Source organism: Monodelphis domestica, chromosome 7 (assembly GCF_027887165.1).
Source record: "Monodelphis domestica isolate mMonDom1 chromosome 7, mMonDom1.pri, whole genome shotgun sequence".
NCBI lineage: Eukaryota > Metazoa > Chordata > Mammalia > Didelphimorphia > Didelphidae > Monodelphis > Monodelphis domestica.
In genome coordinates this window covers 13,778,883-13,796,210 of record NC_077233.1, presented here as the reverse complement: position 1 = coordinate 13,796,210, position 17,328 = coordinate 13,778,883, and the positions used below count along the sequence as shown (strand labels likewise).

At 52.7% G+C, this 17,328-nt stretch overlaps 2 protein-coding genes across 3 annotated transcripts in view; one reads left to right on the top strand and one right to left on the bottom strand.

Annotated features, from left to right (window-relative positions):
* Window positions 1–15,364, bottom strand: part of MLH1 (mutL homolog 1) — a 29,025-nt gene extending 13,661 nt beyond the window's left edge. The window contains exons 1-8 of one of the 2 annotated variants that reach the window (XM_056804226.1): window positions 15,244–15,364; window positions 13,712–13,802; window positions 13,466–13,564; window positions 12,846–12,919; window positions 11,555–11,627; window positions 10,781–10,872; window positions 10,443–10,485; window positions 6,400–6,488 (exon numbers count right to left, since the gene is read on the bottom strand). Coding sequence is in view for 1 of the 2 variants with exons in the window: in XM_007500654.3 (XP_007500716.2) it covers window positions 6,400–6,488; window positions 10,443–10,485; window positions 10,781–10,872; window positions 11,555–11,627; window positions 12,846–12,919; window positions 13,466–13,564; window positions 13,712–13,802; window positions 14,591–14,706 (677 nt within the window). In the remaining variant the exon portion in view is untranslated. Of the gene's footprint in view, window positions 1–6,399; window positions 6,489–10,442; window positions 10,486–10,780; window positions 10,873–11,554; window positions 11,628–12,845; window positions 12,920–13,465; window positions 13,565–13,711; window positions 13,803–14,590; window positions 14,848–15,243 lie in introns of those variants that run through there. The other variant, XM_007500654.3, reaches the window with a different exon arrangement.
* Window positions 15,365–15,501: 137 nt separating this feature from the next.
* Window positions 15,502–17,328, top strand: EPM2AIP1 (EPM2A interacting protein 1). The gene has a single exon (XM_001372946.4). The coding sequence runs from the start codon at window positions 15,502–15,504 to the stop codon at window positions 17,326–17,328; it is 1,827 nt and encodes a 608-aa protein (XP_001372983.4).

Below are 17,328 nucleotides of genomic sequence, written 5' to 3'. Positions count from 1 at the left end.
ATGCAGAAAATAAGATGAAAGGGAATACACAGCTGGTAATCATAACTGTGAATGTGAATGGGCTGAACTTGCCCATAAAACAGAAGCAGATAACAAAGTGGATAAAAAACCAGAATTCTACAAGAAACACATCTGAGGCAGGGAGCTACACGCTGAGTAAAGGTAAGAGGCTGGAGCAGATGACATTAAAAAAAAAAAAACAGGGTTATATAACAATTATAATTTCAGACTCAGCTGAAGCAAACATGGATCTACTTAAGAAAGATTAGGAAGGAAATTACATCTTGATAAAAGATATCATAGACAATGAAGTGATATCAGCACTAAATAGATTATGTATTAATTGGTATAGTCTCCATATTTTTTAAAGAGAAATTAAATGAGCCACAGGAAGAAATTAAAAACAAATTGCAAATCCTGAAAATCAAAGGAGAATGAATGAAATTGAAAGTAAGAAAGCCACTGAAGTAATAAGTAAGGCTAGAAGTTGGTTTTATGAATAAGCAAATAAAACATAGCACATTGGTTAATTTCCTTTTAAAAAGCAAAGAGGAAAAATCAAGTCATGAATGAAAAGAGTGAATTCACCACCAATGAAGAGGAAACTTTGCCCAATAATATGACAATAAATCTGACAATCCAAGTGAAATTGATGAATATTTACAAAAATTAACAGATTAACAAAAGAAATAAAATATTTTATAATCGCATCTCAGAAAAAGAAATTAAACAGGCCATCAATGAAGTTCTTCAGAAAAAATCCCCAGGGCCAGATGAAGTCACAAGTGAATTCTAACAAATATTTAAAGAGCAATTAATCCCAATACTACATAAACTATTTGGGAAAATAGGCAAAGAAGTCCTACGAAATTACTTTTATGACACAAATATGGTGCTGATGAGCAGAAACTGAGAAAGAAAATTATAGGATGATTTCCTTAAAAATAGATGCAAATTTTTAAATAAAATACTAGGAAGGTCTCTGAGATTATAGTAAAGTCAAAAGAATCATTCAATCTGACTGGGTGGAATTTATACTAGGAATGCAGGGCTGATTTAATATCAGAAAAACTATCAGCATAATGGATCATATTAATAAGAAATCTAATAGAAATAACATAATTATTTCAATAGATGGAAAAAAAGTCTTCAACAAAACCAAAACCTATTCCTATTAGTAGTAGTAGTCTCTCGGATGACGGTTGTCTTTGTGCGCTTTCATCTGTGATGTAGATGAGTGTGCACAAAGACACTTGTGCGTGAAGGAGATTTAAGTGGAAAAGTCGATGCACAGCACAGGGGGCAGCTGGGTGGCTCGGTGGATTGAGAGCCAGGCCTAGAGATGGGAGGTCCTGGGTTCAAATATGGCCTCAGACACTTCCCAGCTGTGTGACCTTGGGCAAGTCACTTGACCCCCATTGCCTAGCCCTTACTTGCTCTGTCATGCAATACACAGTATTGACTCCAAGATGGAAAGTAAGGATTAAAAAAAAACACACACACTAGAAAGCACAGGAATAAATGGACCTTTCCTTAAAACAATAAGTAGTTACAATCTAAAACCATCAGCAAGTATCAACTGCAAAGCAAATAAGTTAAAGGCCTTCCCAATGAGATTAGGAGTAAAGCAAGAATGCCCATTATCATCACCTATTATTTAATATGATACTGGCTTTAGCAATGAGAAGAAAAAGGCATTGAAGAAATTAAAGTAGGCAATAAGCAAACTAAACTATCACTCTTTGCAGATGATATACTTAAGAGAGTCTGAGAGAGTCAATGAAAAACTAGTTGAAAGAATAACTTTAACAAGGTTGTAGCATATAAAATAAACCCACATAAATCATGAGCATTTCTCCATATTACCAACAAAGGCCAAAAACAAGAGATAAGAAGACAAATTCCTTTTAAAATAACTCTAGACAATATGAAATATCTGGGAATCTACTTGCCAAGGCAAACATGGGAATTAAATGAACACAATTACAAAATGCTTTTCAAACAAAGATCTAAACAACTGGAAAAACATTAATTGCTCGTGGGTAGGCTGAGCTAATAAAATGAAAATGACAATTCTACCTAAATCAATTTGCTTATCCAGTGCCATACCAATCAAACTGCCAAATAATTATTTTGTAGAACTAGAAAAAATAACAATATTCATATGGAAGAACAAAAGGTCAAAAATATCAAGGGAATTGATGGAAAAAATGTGAAGGAAGGTGGCCTACCAGTACCCAATCTCAACTTTTACTATGAAGCAGTAATCATCAAACGAGTCTAGTTCCAGCTAAGAAATATAATGGGTAGACCAATGGAATAGATTAAATAGACAACATACAGGGTAAATACCCTTAGAAATCTAGTGTTTGATAAACCCAAAGATCCCGGCTTTGGGGTTAAGAACTCACTATCTGAGAAAAGCTGCTGGGAAAACTGGAAAACAGTATGGCAAAAACAAGCATAGACCAATCTCACACCCTATCCCAAGATAAGGTCAAAATAGGTATGTGACTTAAACATAAAGGATATTACCATAAGCAAGTTAGGGTAGCACAGAATCGTGGACCTGTCAGATCTATGGAGAAGGGAAGAACTTGTGACCAAACAAGAGACGGAGAACATTACAGGATGTTAAATGAATGATTTTGATTATAGTAATTTTAAAGTTTTTGTACAACAAAATCAATGTAGGGGAAACAACAAACTAGGGGAAATTTTTATAGCAATTTCTCTGAAAAGGGTCTCATTTCTCAAATAGAAAACTGAGTCAAATTTATAAAAATACAAATCATTACCAAACTGACAAAGGTATGAACAAGCAATTACCAGATGGAGAAATCAAAGCTATCAAAAATCATATAAAAATCTTCTAAATCTTTCTAGATTAGAAAAATGCCCATTAAGATGACTCTGAGGTACCACCTCACATCTATCAAATTGGCCAATATGACAGTAAAGGAAAATAATGTTGGGGGGGATGTGGCAAAACTGGGAAACTAATGCAATGCTGGTGGAGTTTTGAATTGATCCAACCACTCTGGAAGGCAATTTGGATTTATGTCCAGAGGGCTTTAAAAGGATGCCTGCCCTTTGATCCTGCAGCAACACACCAAGTGGGTTTTGAATCCCAAAGAAATCAGAGGGGGAAAGGACTCACTCGTATACAAATATTTATGCAGCCCTTTTTGAGGTGGCAAAGAAATGGAAACTGGGAGATGCCCATCCATTGGGGAAAGGCTGAACAAAGTGTGGCCTATGTGGTTGTAATATTGTGCCATAAGAAATGATAAACAGGATACATTTGTTCAAGCCTGGAAAGACCTGTAGCCAGGAGATCAGAATACACAGTAATAGAAATGTTGTACAATGATTCTCTGGGAAACACTACACTTTTATCAGCAAAGCAAGGTTCCAAGATACCCCAAGAAGTTCACGATAAAAAAATGTCATCCAAAGCCTTGGAGTCTAAGTGTAGATCCAAGCAGATCATCCTTTATTTCCTTCATAAGTTCTTTATTATAGAAATAATGAACTGGAGAAATTCTGTGTGAACTGGAAAAACCTCCAGGAATGGATACAGAGTGAAAGGAACAGAACCAGGAGAACATTGTACACAGACACTGATACATTGTAACACAATCAAATATAACTGACTTCTCTACTAGCCTCAATGCAATGATCCAGGACAATTCTGAGGGACTTGTGAGAAAGATGCTATCCATACCCAGAGAAAGAACTGTGGGAGCGGAAATGCAGAAGAAAAACAACTATTCAATCATAAGGGTTGATGGTGTGAATTTTAAAAACTACTCAGACTGTACTTTAGAAGATTTTATTTAGCTATTTCCTTATTGTAACAATGGAGATACTTGGTCTAACAGAATTAGGAATGTCTTGGGAACTTTACATTACTCCACCCATACTTAGACATACTTTAGGGGAAGATAAAGTTGTAAACTCCTGACTGAACAATGAAGGTACTTAACTCATACCTTATAGTGAAGCTAGAACTTTAAACTAAGTCTATTTTTAAATCTAATACAAAAAGGTGTTAAGTACCTATACAGGTTAAATTAATCACAAAAAGGTCAAGTAACTCACAAAAGGTAAGCTTAACAAAGAAGTGTGAAGTACCTCAGAAGATATAATCTAACCAGAGAAGGTGAAAACTAAAGAGTGGTGAGAACTAAGAATGGGCAGTCCTGAAAAAAAGCATCTACTGTGATTGGTAGATGTGAAAATTTAGGGAGGTGACATAAGAGAAAATTTCTTTAAAAGGAGGCTAAAAAAGTCAATTCAGGCAATTCAGTTCAAAGGGGAATTGGATTCTGAACTCAGTTCAGGAGACTGAGTTCAGTGGAGGACTGGAACCCAGCTTGGAGATGGTCTCGTGGTGAGTGATAAGACACTCCCTTTCCTTTAGACTCAGGAAGGTCACTTTGGCCAAGGCCTTTAACTACTGCCTAGCTCAGCCTGACCAGAGCAGTTTAAATTCATTCATTCTCTCTCTCTCTCTCTCTCTCTCTCTCTCTCTCTCTCTCTCTCTCTCTCTCCCCTCCCTCTCTCCCTTAATTCCTTCTCTCTCTATTAATTAAAATCTCCATAATTCTCAGCTGACTTGGGTATTTTATTATTTGGGAATCATCCCTGGCGACCAATTATTTAGATTTTAAGTCACAAAGCTAAAATTTATCCTTACAATGGGGATATGATTGGGGATGTAAGCAATCACCCTGGTGCAAATATCAATGGTATGGAAATAGGGCTTGATCAATGACACATGTAAAACCCAGTGGAATTGTGCGTCAACTATGGGAGGTGGTGGAGGAAGAGCTGGGAAAGAGCACGAATCTTGTAACCATGGAAAAAGATTCTAAACTAATTAAGTAAATAAAATTTTCAAAAAAGAAAAAGGTTCTTTATTGTATATGTGATATGTCTCCAATCTTGCCACAGGGAACGTGGAAATACATATTGCACGAAAGCTGGTAGAACTTTGATCAGACTACTTTCCACATGGAGAATGAGAGAATCTGAATCGCAAAATTGTCAAAAATGATAAATTTAAATCAATATCAGTATCTCCAGGTTCTTATTTTTCTACAGAGTTTTATTAGTAATCACTAAAGATAGAGAAAGCAGATTAAAGCCTACTCTAACCTAACTGGCTCCCCAGTCACATTCTGGGAAGTAGAGAGAGGGGGCAGTGCCACACCAAAATTTTTCTCCTCCATCCCCCCACACATGTGCATTCATGTCCATTCACACAGTGTCATGCAGTGTAAACACACAAATAGGATGCTGGGTAAGACGAGCTGGGTCAGACAAGCCTTAGGGAGTGAGTGAATTCTATCTACACAGAAAACAATGGCCAAAAATTGTTTCTACACATAACTTGAAAAAAACAAAATTTAAGGAGGTTTCGAAGACTTTCAAGACAGCCCCGACCCCAACATCCCCAATTGTCCTCCTCCCTCTAGTCTGAGGAGTCCTCATCTCATTGTTCTGCCAAAGCTCAGTCTGATTCCCCCTGGGGGATTGATCTCACAAATTTATCAGGAAAAGATCCAAAATTTGAAACAAACTGCTATTTCCAGGGAGGTCCAGGATTTCCCTCTTCCCAATGCCTATCGTGCTTTTTTCCAAATGTGGAGCACTCTGACTCCCTGCCTAGCCCTTCCTGCTCTTCTGCCTCAGAACCCACACTTAGTATTGCATAGAAAAGATGAAAGGGCTGGGGGTGAGGAGAGGGAGATGAGAGGAATCCCAGCATCCTGGTCCTAGAGCTCGAAGGCCCTCAGGCCATCCATTCAACCTCCTCATTTACAGATGAGAAAAATGAATCTGAGAGCCCAGGGTCACACTGCTAAGTGTCTGAGGCAGGATTTGAACTCAGGCTGTCCTGAGTCTTGTCCTTAATCTACTGAGTCACACTGGCAGGAACATGCTGCGCCAGCCTTTCAGTGCCACATAAATGCTCGCCCTCATTCTTCTGATCACTGGTACCCAAAGCCTAGCCTCAGACCTGCCACTGTACCAGCGTCTGTCATTCCCTCTCATTCAGCTTGAGCATCGTCTCCCCAAGCCCCCATGACACTCAAAGCTGCCGGGCCTCTCACCCCCAAGTCAGCCTCTCTGGATGGATCTGGGCCTCCACCTGCACGTGCCCACATGTAGACCCCAAGGATCTGGCCCCAGCCCTTGGCCCAGAAAGGGTCTTGTTATTAACTAAGCAGTGGTCTTGCCCCGGCGGCAGGCACAGAAAATCTCCATTAAATGGCCGAGCTTGGAGTCCTGTTTCGGGGATCCAAGTGAAGAAGAGGGGAGAGCAGGGGGGTGGCAGAGCCCAGGCCATCGTGACGTAGGCCTCGAAGCACAAGACCTTCCTTGGCATACCTGCTCACGGCATTTCCAAAGATGGATCGGATGTTGTCCACCACCGTGGCATTTGTCAAGGTTCTGATGTCAGGCACCGTTTCTCCTTGCTTTTAACCCAGAAAAAAGAAAAAGAAGATAAACATTTATCAGAATGTGCACTCTCATCAGAATCCTCGCACGTGCTTTCACAGAGCGGGATATGGAGCTCCCTGCCAAGTGGGACGGGAGAAGTGCCCCGAGGCCAGGAGAGGGGCCGGGTGGGCAATGAGACGAGATCGGAGAAGTCTCCCGGGGAGCCGATTCCTTCTTGAAATCCTGCCTGCTGACAGGGATCTCCTAAGAGAGCAGGAGGAGGCGATCAAGAAGGAAGCCTCTGTCCAGGCTGGATAGATGATGCTGCCTCCTCAAGGCTGGCCCAGCAGGGGGACGCCGACAGGGAGGTCAGAGGAGGGATGATGGGACTCCCGGCAGGTACTACACAAGAGGAACTTTGTCGTCACTTCTGTGCATCCTGCAGCCAACAAGGAACAGTTGCTTGTGGAACTGTACCGAGGAGGAACAGACATTAAAGAGAAGGGGAAAGGCCGGGGGCTGCATCTCTACCCCTGGGACAGCAGGGAAAAAGACCATTCTTCAAAAGAATGAAGCGACTCACTTTTTTCCACAGAGAAAAGCCAAGGAGGAGAGCCTAGTGGAGCAAGGGTCATTGTGGCCTCGGTCAGGAGGGTAGTAAGGAGCAGGGGACGGACGAGACAGAAGGAAGAAGACGGGAGAATGGGGGGGGCTAGGGTCTCCACGGGGGGCTCTTCCCAGAGCTTCTTGTGCCCCAGGCACCATTCCAGAGCTCTTTTCGGGGGATGCCCCAGGGCTGAGATGGAGCGCCTCCCAATACTGGCCAGGCCAGACAACTCTTACACACTCCTGGCTATCAGCAGAAAGAATATGAAAGCATCATAAAGTCATCAGTAGGACCCTGAGGCCCTTCTAAGGGCCAGATGGGGCGTACATAGCCATTGTCACCTGAAGGCCCCAGGCTAGTTAGAAGTGAACAGCCAGTTAAGATGGGTCTAGAGACCATGAGCTGGCCCACAGGAATGACGGGGTCCTCTTGGCTAGAGAGATACGGTCTAGTCAATGAGAACTGATCAAAATATAGTTATCCCTTCCACATCATGGGGCGCAGCCCCCCACAACCTGGAAAGTTGGTGTAAAATGTTTTGGCTCTCCCTTCATGCCAAAGGAGTCTGAATGTGTTTTTTGCTTTTTATGGGGCATTTAGAGTACTTTCTTATACATTTTGGGTTAAGTATGCTTTCCCAAGTTTCTAAGCTTTTTTTATCTCGTCTGTTGGCCTTTCCATGTTATATGAGGCTTCCACAAAACACTCTAAAAATTTTCCCATTTAATTTCTTATGCTGACCTGTGATATGGCAAAACTGTGATGGGGAAAGTTTCACTGTGGAAGAAGAGTCTCTGTTCTGAGTTCTATGAATTTCAGATACCTGTAAATGCCCAGTAAGTGAACTGAAAGAAACAGAGGGAAGGAGAAAGAAAATGCCACACTACCTGCCAAGCTAGATATAACAGAGAATAGAATCCCTGAGAGGAAGAAGAAAGGCAAGAGAGAAAACAAGAATTCCCAGGAGAACATATCCAAGAAGAGGGCCAGCATGAAAATGCGGATACCCAAATACATGAAATATGGGAAGTAAGCAAAGCGAACAAGAAGTCCTGACCCAGGGAAGCCAGAGCTGACGGGAGAAAACGTGCAACTGGAGAATAGTTCTGGAAAGGCAGATCTTACTCGAAAAAGCCAGAATAAATAGGAGGGATGACAGAGCACTATGCTATATAAAGATATGCCCGTGGAAGAAAATCCAATCAATTATAGGGAAGAACGAAGACATCTCCTTGTTGGACTGTGCTACAGCCTGCCTGAGCAGAAGAGACAGATGAACAATCAAAAAGCAGATCACAAAATGATCTTTGTTTCCAACGAATAATGTTTGGAAATGACCAAATAAAATAATATATATATAAAAAAAGCAGATCACAGATATGGAAGAGCAGTGACGGGGGGCCCTGACTACTCCATATTTGCCAGCACCATCCCTCTGCAGACCGGAGAGAAGATTTCATTTTCAGAAGTAGGGGCTGTGAAGGACTTAGAGGAATCCGGAGCTGTTTCTAATCAATAAGAAGCCAATGGCCCCTCCAGTTGAAATGACTGGAACTGCTGGAGGAGAGGAGAACTACACACATGTAGGGCAGTAGGCAAAGAAAGAGGATCTGTGTTCTAAATTTCTTCAAAAATGTTGGACCAAAAGGGATGAAAAAGTAACATCTAATATTTTCACCCCTTTTGGCTTGACATCCTCTGTAGAAATGCAGAATGCAGGATCTTTTTCCCCTTTTCTAAGCCCTCTGAAGTATCGCCCCAAATTGTAAGATGTGCCCATCCCAGTCTAGGTCTAGTCCTCTCCTCCAAAAGTTCCAGTCATTTCAACTAGAGGGGCCATTGGCTTCTTACGGATTCAAATCAGGTCTGGATTCTCGAGGCAATATTTTAATGGTATAAATGATAGATGTAGAATAAAGTGTGAGCTGTCTCAAGAGACAGACTTTCAGGAGATATTTAGATGAGCTGTAAATAAGAGTAGGTGATTACAAAAGCGTGGCATGATCGTTGAAGGGCATTCCAGCCCGTCATATACAAGAGATTTTTAGTTTTGTTGGGGGCAACAGGCAAATCAAAGAAGGAATAATATTGCTGTTTGGGCTTAAAGGTCAATGATCACAGGGGACGCTGATCACTGCTGACAGAAGGATGGAGAGAAGGCAGAACGGTCCAACCCGGACTGGGATTCATTTTTGGACCAAGGAGATGCCAGTGATCTTTATACTGGGAAGGACAGGAGGGAAGTGGACACGCTGAAATCCAAGATGAGAGTCGGTAAGAGAAATCCTATTTTCCCTCAGGAACCTCCCAGGGTGCCAAAGGAAGACAGCATTGCTAATCAGTGATCCCTGAAGTCTTACAAGCAGGAGACAGGAAGCAGGTAAACACTGTCTCTTTTCTGAAATGGAAGCAGGAAGCTTCTGAGCTACACACAGGCTGCTGAGGGTCTGAAGAAGTTCCTGACCACAGCTCCACGTCACCGTCATTCGAGACGTGCAGAGAGAGGCAGAAGCCCCACTCTGCTCCCCCCACCCCAAACAAGAAGAATCCCTGGTGAAGCTGCAGCTCAAGCCGGCCCAGCTGGGGGCTGCTGGGAAGCGGGCAACAGCGCCAGGCCTAGCCGTGCAGCGAGCCCCGGTGCTGGCAGGCTCCTGCCCACGTCCGGCTTGGCTGGTGGTGGGGAGGGACGAGACACCAAGAGTGAGGCGGCACCAAGTGGGCTGCGGGAAGGGGTCAGAGCAAGGTTCAGACAGAGCCAGGGCGAGGCAGGAGCACATTCAGACAACGGCAGCCCCAAAAAGGTGACTTAGAGACAGGCAAACCCCGTCTGATGCCCGGGCTGGGGAGGAACCCTGTCGGCCAACTTGGCCAGAGACCAGATGATGCCAGGGCACAGGAGAAAGGCCGGTGCCTTCTCAGCTGGGGGGGATGAGGGGGGACTGGGGGAGCAGGCACCGGGCTTAACACAAAGGAAGCCTGGCCCAAGCGAGGCTCACAGGGCCACGGTCCACCCCATTCTCCCACTCTGTACCGGGAGATGCTGGTGTCCTCGCAGGGAGGCAGGAAAGCGAACCTCAAGCCCTTGGAGACAGGACATGGAAGAAAGCCTGGACTTTGGCTCCAGAGGAAGCCTGTGCCAGGGAATCTGCCCCTTCCCGGGAGGCCTGGGGCCACAGAGGGCCTTGAGGAGAGGACGGAGAAGATGCTGCGGCTCATCCTTCATGGTTTGGAGAATCAAGTTACGTGGGGAGGGGAGCAGGCAGCCCCCCAGGGGTGAGCTGAGCCCTGGGGGGCTGCGTCCCTCATTCGCAGGATCTCCCAACAGGAGGCCCCCGTCTGCCCTGCGGCATTTCCACGAGGCGCCCCCACGTCGGCCACTCACCTTTTTCACGGAGAAGCTGACACCCGAGTTGTGGACAGAATACCTGCAGGGAGAAACAAGCTCTCCAAAAAGCTCGCTTTCACCAAATCGGGGCAGAAGGGTAACCCTCCCTCCCCGCCACCCTGCCCGGGCACGCTGAGGGTGCGAGCCGTGGCCGGGTAGGAGGAGCCCCCCCCAGGGGGACACGGCTGGGGGAGGGGCGACCCCGCCCTAGACGGGCAAGTTCCTGGTGAAGACGGGCCGCGCCAGCCGACAGTGAGCTCGCTGGCTCCGTTCTGAGGCTCAGGCCAAGAACCCTGGAGGACAGTGCGGCGCCCGGGCCCTTCCTGCAGGCTCACCTGCCCACCACGTCCAAGATCTTCCCGTACTCCTCGCTGGGGTTCTTTAAAGCTTTCCTCCTTGTGGCGACGTTGTAAAAAAGGTCTTCCACCTGCAGGAGGCCACGCGCTGCTGGGTGAAATCAGGGCCCTCCCGGCGCCAAGGCCGGGTGTGCAGGGGAGACCCTGGGGCCGGCGAGGCGCGTTCTGAGGGGGGGCTGCACCGCTGGGTCCCCCGGCAGGGCCTGTCAGAGGCCCGCCTCCCCCGGCTGGGCACGCTCTTCCGGAACGCCTTCCTCTCCTCCCTGACCCCCGCGCCTCTGGAGGAAGGTCCAGTGGGCCTGGGAGGCTAATGGCTCAGCTTGTTCGGGTTCTGAACCTCGGGGGCCCCTCCAGGCCGGGGAAGTCGCTTCCCTGAAGCACGAGCTCCTGCGCCTCGGATGAGGACGTCGAACCCAGCCTGCCGCCCCGTGGCAAGGAAGCCAGAGGGGAGGGCCGCCGCCCCTGGACCCCCGAGCATCGAGGGACAGTGCTGGGCTTGGAAATCAAGGCCGCAGGCCCCAACCCCTGCTTCGGCCCAGGCCATCCTGGAGCCAGAAAAGACTTGGAAGCCTGCCCGGAGGAGGAGGCAGGCCCAGAGGGGCCAGCAGCAGGCTGGAACCTGCCCCCACAACCACCTGCCTCTCCACTACAAAGACAGGGACCCCCGCCTGAGCCACCTCCCGAGGAACCCCCCTGCCAGGGCCACACCACCCCCCCGAAATGCTTCCTGAGCCTCCCAGGCTCCGGCCTTACCGTGATCTGCGTCCCCTGGTTCCCCGCACATGGCTTAGGAGGTGCCTTGAGCTTCCCATCTGAGTAGCTTGCTCTGAGCAGAAACAAGAAGGGGCGCCCTGAGCACCCGGCAGACGTGGCCCCCTCTCCTCCCCGGCCCTCCCCAGAAAGGCGCTTTGGGGTCCCCAAGACCATCTGTGCCGGAGCATCACCTGCCCCGGCGGGCACCGGGGCCGGCCAAGGTCGAGCTGCAGCCGGGTCGGTCTGAACCAAGGCTCGGCCAGGATTCACGGCTCAGTCAGCCAGCGTCTCCCCGGGACCGGCCCCGAGCTGGCACGGGAGCCGAGCGGCTGCATGGAGAGCGAGCGCCGGTGCCCGGCTGTGCCCCGTTTGTGGCCAACTCCTCCCCCGCCTTAGGACCCATGCTGGGAAGGGGACCCGAGGGGCTGCCCAGGGACCCCCGGCCGGGCCCTCCGGCCTCCACACCCAGCCCTCCATCGGCCTGGCGGCCCGGCCTCCGCAAGGCAGCCAGTCAGCAATGGTAGCTGTCCCTGTGTGTGAGGAGGTGCGGGCACTGGGGCCCGGCGGGCACACTCCTAGCGGCTCTCGAGGGCACCCCAGCCCTGTGTGTGAGGAGGTGCCAGGCACTGGGGCCCGGCGGGCACACTCCTAGCGGCTCTCACGGGCACCCCAGCCCTGTGTGTGAGGTGCCAGGCACTGGGGCCCGGCGGGCACACTCCTAGCGGCTCTCACGGGCACCCCAGCCCTGTGTGTGAGGTGCCAGGCATTGGGGCCCGGCGGGCACACTCCTAGCGGCTCTCACGGGCACCCCAGCCCTGTGTGTGAGGTGCCAGGCATTGGGGCCCGGCGGGCACACGTCCTAGCGTGGCTCCTCTGCCGGGCAGCCCTGTGTGAGGAGGTGTTGGGCACCGGGGCCCGGCGGGCACACTCCTAGTGTGGCTCCTCTGCCAGGCAGCCCTGTGTGTGAGGTGTCAGGCACTGGGGCCCAGCGGGCACACTCCTAGGGGCTCTCGCGGGCACCCCAGCCCTGTGTGTGAGGTGCCAGGCACTGGGGCCCGGCGGGCACACTCCTAGGGGCTCTCGCGGGCACCCCAGCCCTGCCAACTATGGGAAGAAAGCTGGAGCAGACAGAGCCGGCCTGGGAGGGGGGAATCCGAGCCCAGATCTTCCCGCTACAACCCTGCCTCCTGGCCCTGCCCCGGCTCCTGTGGGCTGCCCACAGGCTGGCCAGCCCCAGTGCCGGAGCAGAGAATGCCGAGCGGACGAGGAGCCCCTCCCCGCCCCAACCCACCTGTAGGCGCACTTGGCCTCCGCCGTCTTGCTGGTCACAGTCACGTGGGCCACGTGGCTAATGCTGGCCAGGGCCTGGGGGAGGGGAGGAGGGAGGGGGGCTCAGAGCTGGCCAGAAGCTCCCGTTCTGCCCGGTTCACCAGGGGCCACCTGCACCCTCCCACAGCCCCCAGCATCATCTCTGAGCCGCCGCCCTGGCCTAGGGCCTGGAGGTGCCCCTCAGCAGGCGTCACTCGGGAGGGGCCGAGCCAGAGCCCGGCTCAGAAATCCCAGCACTCCGGAGAACCCCGCCCCCCCAGGGCAGAGGCGGCATGTCCCGGGGCTCCTCCCGGCTTCTCTGCCGGGTCACCGCCTGGGGCGGCAGAGATGAGGGGCTCCGGCCAGGGAACCCTGGACAGAAGCCGGCCTGCCCTTCCGAAGCCAAGATCCCGTGAGGGAAGGAGCCGAGCCGGCCTCCAAGGGGGAGGAGGGGGGAGGCTCTGTAGCCTCCAAGCGGCACTCAGGAGGCCCCTCATCCAGGCGGGCCTCAGCTACTCCCTACCGAGGGAGCCAGCGGGTCCCTCTGCCCTCTGAGCCCCGGGGGAGGGTTGGCCGGAGGGGGGCTGCGGCCACCCCACTCACCTCCCCCCGGAAGCCGTAGGTGGCGATGCTGGCCAGGTCCTCGAAGGCCCGTAGCTTGCTGGTGGTGAAGCGCTCGCACACGATGTCCAGGTCTTCCCTCTGGTGGGCCAAAGAGTGGCATGGAGTACCTCTCCCCACGCCCCGCCCCCTGGCCACGCCCCCAGCCCCGCCTTGGACCACTCCCTTCCCCAGCCCCGCCTCTCCCTCCTCCCCGCCCCCAGGGGGGGGGGCTGGGGGGCTCCTTACCCGGATCCCGCTGCCATTGTCCTGGACCTGGATCAGCTTCAGTCCACCCTCTCTCACCGTCACTTGGATGGCCGAGGCCTGGGCGTCCAGGCTGTGGGCACAGGGGGGGGCTCCCGTGATGGGGGAAATCAAGCGTTCTTTTTAACCCCGACCTGGTCTCACAACCGTTTATGGGCTCCAAGGCAGAGCCATGAGGGCTAGAACATGGGTTAAGAGACTTGCCCAGAGTCACACAGCTGGGTGGGACTGGAACCCAGGCGGGGCTCTCCATCCTTCAGGCTAGCCAGCTGCCTCTTCTTATCCGTTTTACAGATAGGAAACTGAAGCTGAGAGAGTGACTTGCCCAGGGTCACCCAGGCTGAAAGTATCTGATGCGGAGTTTGAACTCAGAACTCCCAACTTCAGGCCAGACGTATCAGGTCATAAGACAAGGGCCGCCCCTGCCCCGCCCCCCAATCACCAGGAAAGCCCCTCCTGGAGTTAAGGTTCCGCAAAGAGCAGGGGGAAGGGAAGGCTTTTGTTGTCCTAAGAGAGTAGGGAGAGCGAATGGGAGCAGGCGGGGGGGGGGGGGCCTCCGGGGGAGTCTTGGGGCGCCCCACACATGTTGGGGAAGGGGAATGCCAGACAGTCACGCCGGAGGTCAGTCCGGGTAGCCTAAGGTCAACCACCTGGAGATCCCCTGCCCTTCTGCTTCTCTTGTTCCTCCCCCACCAGCCCTCAGACCACTCCCCGCGGATCCAAGCCCTGACACCCCACGGTGACCACGTGCAAGAAAATCCCAACAGAGTTTTCGCGGGAGCAGGTCCCGCGCCTGCGCAATAAGCACCAGAGCCCGAGATCGCCCCGCCCCGGTCTGCATTCTCCCCCACCCCCACCGACCAGTTCTCGATCATCTCCTTGATGGCGTTCGCAGGGCGCTGGATGACCTCCCCTGCAGCGATGCGGTTCACCACTTTCTCATCCAGACGCCTAATCACCCCGGCTACTAGCGACATGTTGGCGGCAGCCACTACTAGGCATGCGCGAAGCGGTCCAGCCTCCCGGCTGCCCCACCAATCGACAGCCAGTGCTTGGGGAACTAGGCAGGCCCATGCAAATGAACTCTCTTCTCAGTACCAGGCTGATCGGAGCAAAAAAAAAAGGCCCTTTCCAACCAATCCCCATAGCCTCCTTTAGGAAACCGGGCAGATCTATGCAAAAGAGCCTTCCTTAGCCAATCACCTTAGGCCTGTTTCCTCTCTCTGGCCGCCCCATGCAAATAAAGGACCCTTTCAGCCAATCAGTTCTGCCTTGCTTGGGGTGCCAGGCAGATCCGTAAGAATAAACGGCTCTAGCAGCCAATCGTCTCCTCCGTTTTGGTCACATTCCCCCTTTCCTGATTTTCTCATCCTCCGCTCTAGGTCTGCAGGGACTGCCCTCAGCGGGTGTGGAGACACCGAGGCTGATTGGAGAGGTCGGATGCCTATCGCTACCGGCACTGTCTCGTGATCTCACAGAAATGCGGAGAGGATCAAGGGACCGCCTCAACTCACCATTCATTGGCTGATCCGCGGAGCGGGCGCCCCGCACACGCCTCCCGATTGGCCCGTTCTCGCTTTCTAAAATAAAAAATCCCCACGCCAGAGCAGCCAATTGAGATCGACCAGTGCGTCTTCTCGGGAGGGTCTTGTCCTGACGTTTGCGCGATCTCCCCAATTCGACGGCGGCTTCAGACGAGTCGGGTGCTGTATTTTGTGCTCTCCATCTAGCCTCCGTCGTTTAGCCTCGCTGCCGCCAGCCCGCCCCCCCCCATGGCCTTTTCCAAGATGTGGGCCGCTGGGCCCAAGAGGCGGCGCGCTGAGCCCGAAGAGCAGCACGTGTTCCGGCCTGAATGGACACAGCGCTACTTGGTGGTGGAACGAGACGATGGCGAGGGTGCTGAATGTCTGGTGTGCCGCCGCCCTATCGTGGCCACCCGCGAACGTGATGTGCGGCGCCACTATGAGGCCGAACACGAGCACTACGAGGCCTATGCAGCAGGTGGTGAGCGTGCAGCTTTGGTGGAGAGGCTGCGGCGTGGGGATGCGCTGGCTGCAGCTGCCCTGTCCAGAGAGGAGCGCGCAGCTCGTGCAGGCCTGAGTGTGGCACACCTGCTGGCACTGCATGGGCGGCCCTGGGCAGAGGGTGGCCTGGTGCGCCGCTGCCTGGAGGCCGTGCTGCGAGAGGCCCTGCCCGAACATTGCCGCCTGCTTGACGACGTGGACCTGTCCCCCGAGAGCCTGGCGCAAAGAACCCTTGGCCTGGCACGGAACCTGCAGGCGCAGCTGGCTGCCCGTGGTCCAGCCTTCCAAGCCTTCTCGCTAGCGCTCGATGACCAGCCCTTCGTGGGCGCTGATGGCCGCCTGCTGGTGTTTGTGCGTGGGGTAGACCAGGATTACGAGGTGGAGGAGGAGCTGCTGACTGTGGTGAACCTGGCCAATGGCCCCACGGCTGCGCACATTCTGCGCACAGTGTCCGACGCCCTGGCGCGGGCAGGTCTGCCCTGGGACAAGTTGGTGGGCATTGCGTCCACGGGCACGGAGGCCTGTGGAGCGCTGGTGCCCCTCCTGCAGGAGCGGGCAGGCGGCACCCCATTGCTGCACTGTGCTGGCCTGTTGCACCTGGAGTTGCTGGGCTCCCGCCAGCTGGACATGGGCGATGTGGTGGACACGGTGGCCGGCTGGCTGGCGCTGCTTCGTAGCCGTGGGGCCCGCCCACTGGCGCTGAAGCTGCTGCTGGAGGAGGCTGCCGCGCACCATGGCACAGATGCCAGCCTGCCATGCCTGGGCAGCTGGCTGCGCACTGGCAAGGCCCTCAAGCGCGTTTTCTCACTGCGTCACGATCTTGAGGGCTTCCTGGCTGAGGCAGGCGCGTCCACAGCAGCCCTGCGCAACCCCGAGTGGCTGTGTGACTGGGCGTTCCTGGTGGACGTGCAGGCGCACTTGGGCGAGCTGGCCGCGGAGCTGCGCCTGACGGGCACGTTCGCCTTCAGCGTCCTGGATCACGTCAGCGCCTTCGGGGACAAGCTGCTGCTGCTGCAGGCGCATCTGCGCGACGGAGACCTGACGCTGTTCCCTGCCAGCCGGGAGCTGTGTGCCGAGCTGGAGCAGCAGCAGGGGCCCGGGCAGCGCCACCTCCTGGCCTCCCCCCGCTACGGCCAGGCCCTGAGCCACCTCCACGCAACCCTGGAGAACCGCTTCGAGGACCTGCGCTCCGTCAAGAGGGACCTGGACATGTTCGCGGACCCCTTCGCCTTCCCGGTGGAGAACGCGCCCGCCGCCATCCAGGAGGAGCTGATCCGCATGAAGTCCAGCTCCACGCTGCTAAGCGAGTACCGGGAGGAGAACCTGGGCTCCTTCTACGCCGGCCTGCCGCCGGGCTGCTACACCGAGCTGCAGGCCGTCACCTTCCGCGCCGCCGCGCTCTTCGATAGCAGCAGCATCTCGGACAAGGCCTTCTCCTACTTCATGAAGAACCAGGCTCGCCTGGCCCAGCTTGGCACCGATGAGCAGCTGCACGCGCTGCTCCGCCTCGCCACCAGCAACCTGGAGCCGCGCCTGGATGAGCTGGTGAGGGCCCGGAGCCGGTCCCTGGCCTGA

What these genes read in the sequence shown, in the direction of transcription:
- EPM2AIP1 (XM_001372946.4), top strand. Translation starts at nt 15,502, where the DNA reads ATGGCCTTTTCCAAGATGTGGGCCGCTGGGCCCAAGAGGCGGCGCGCT.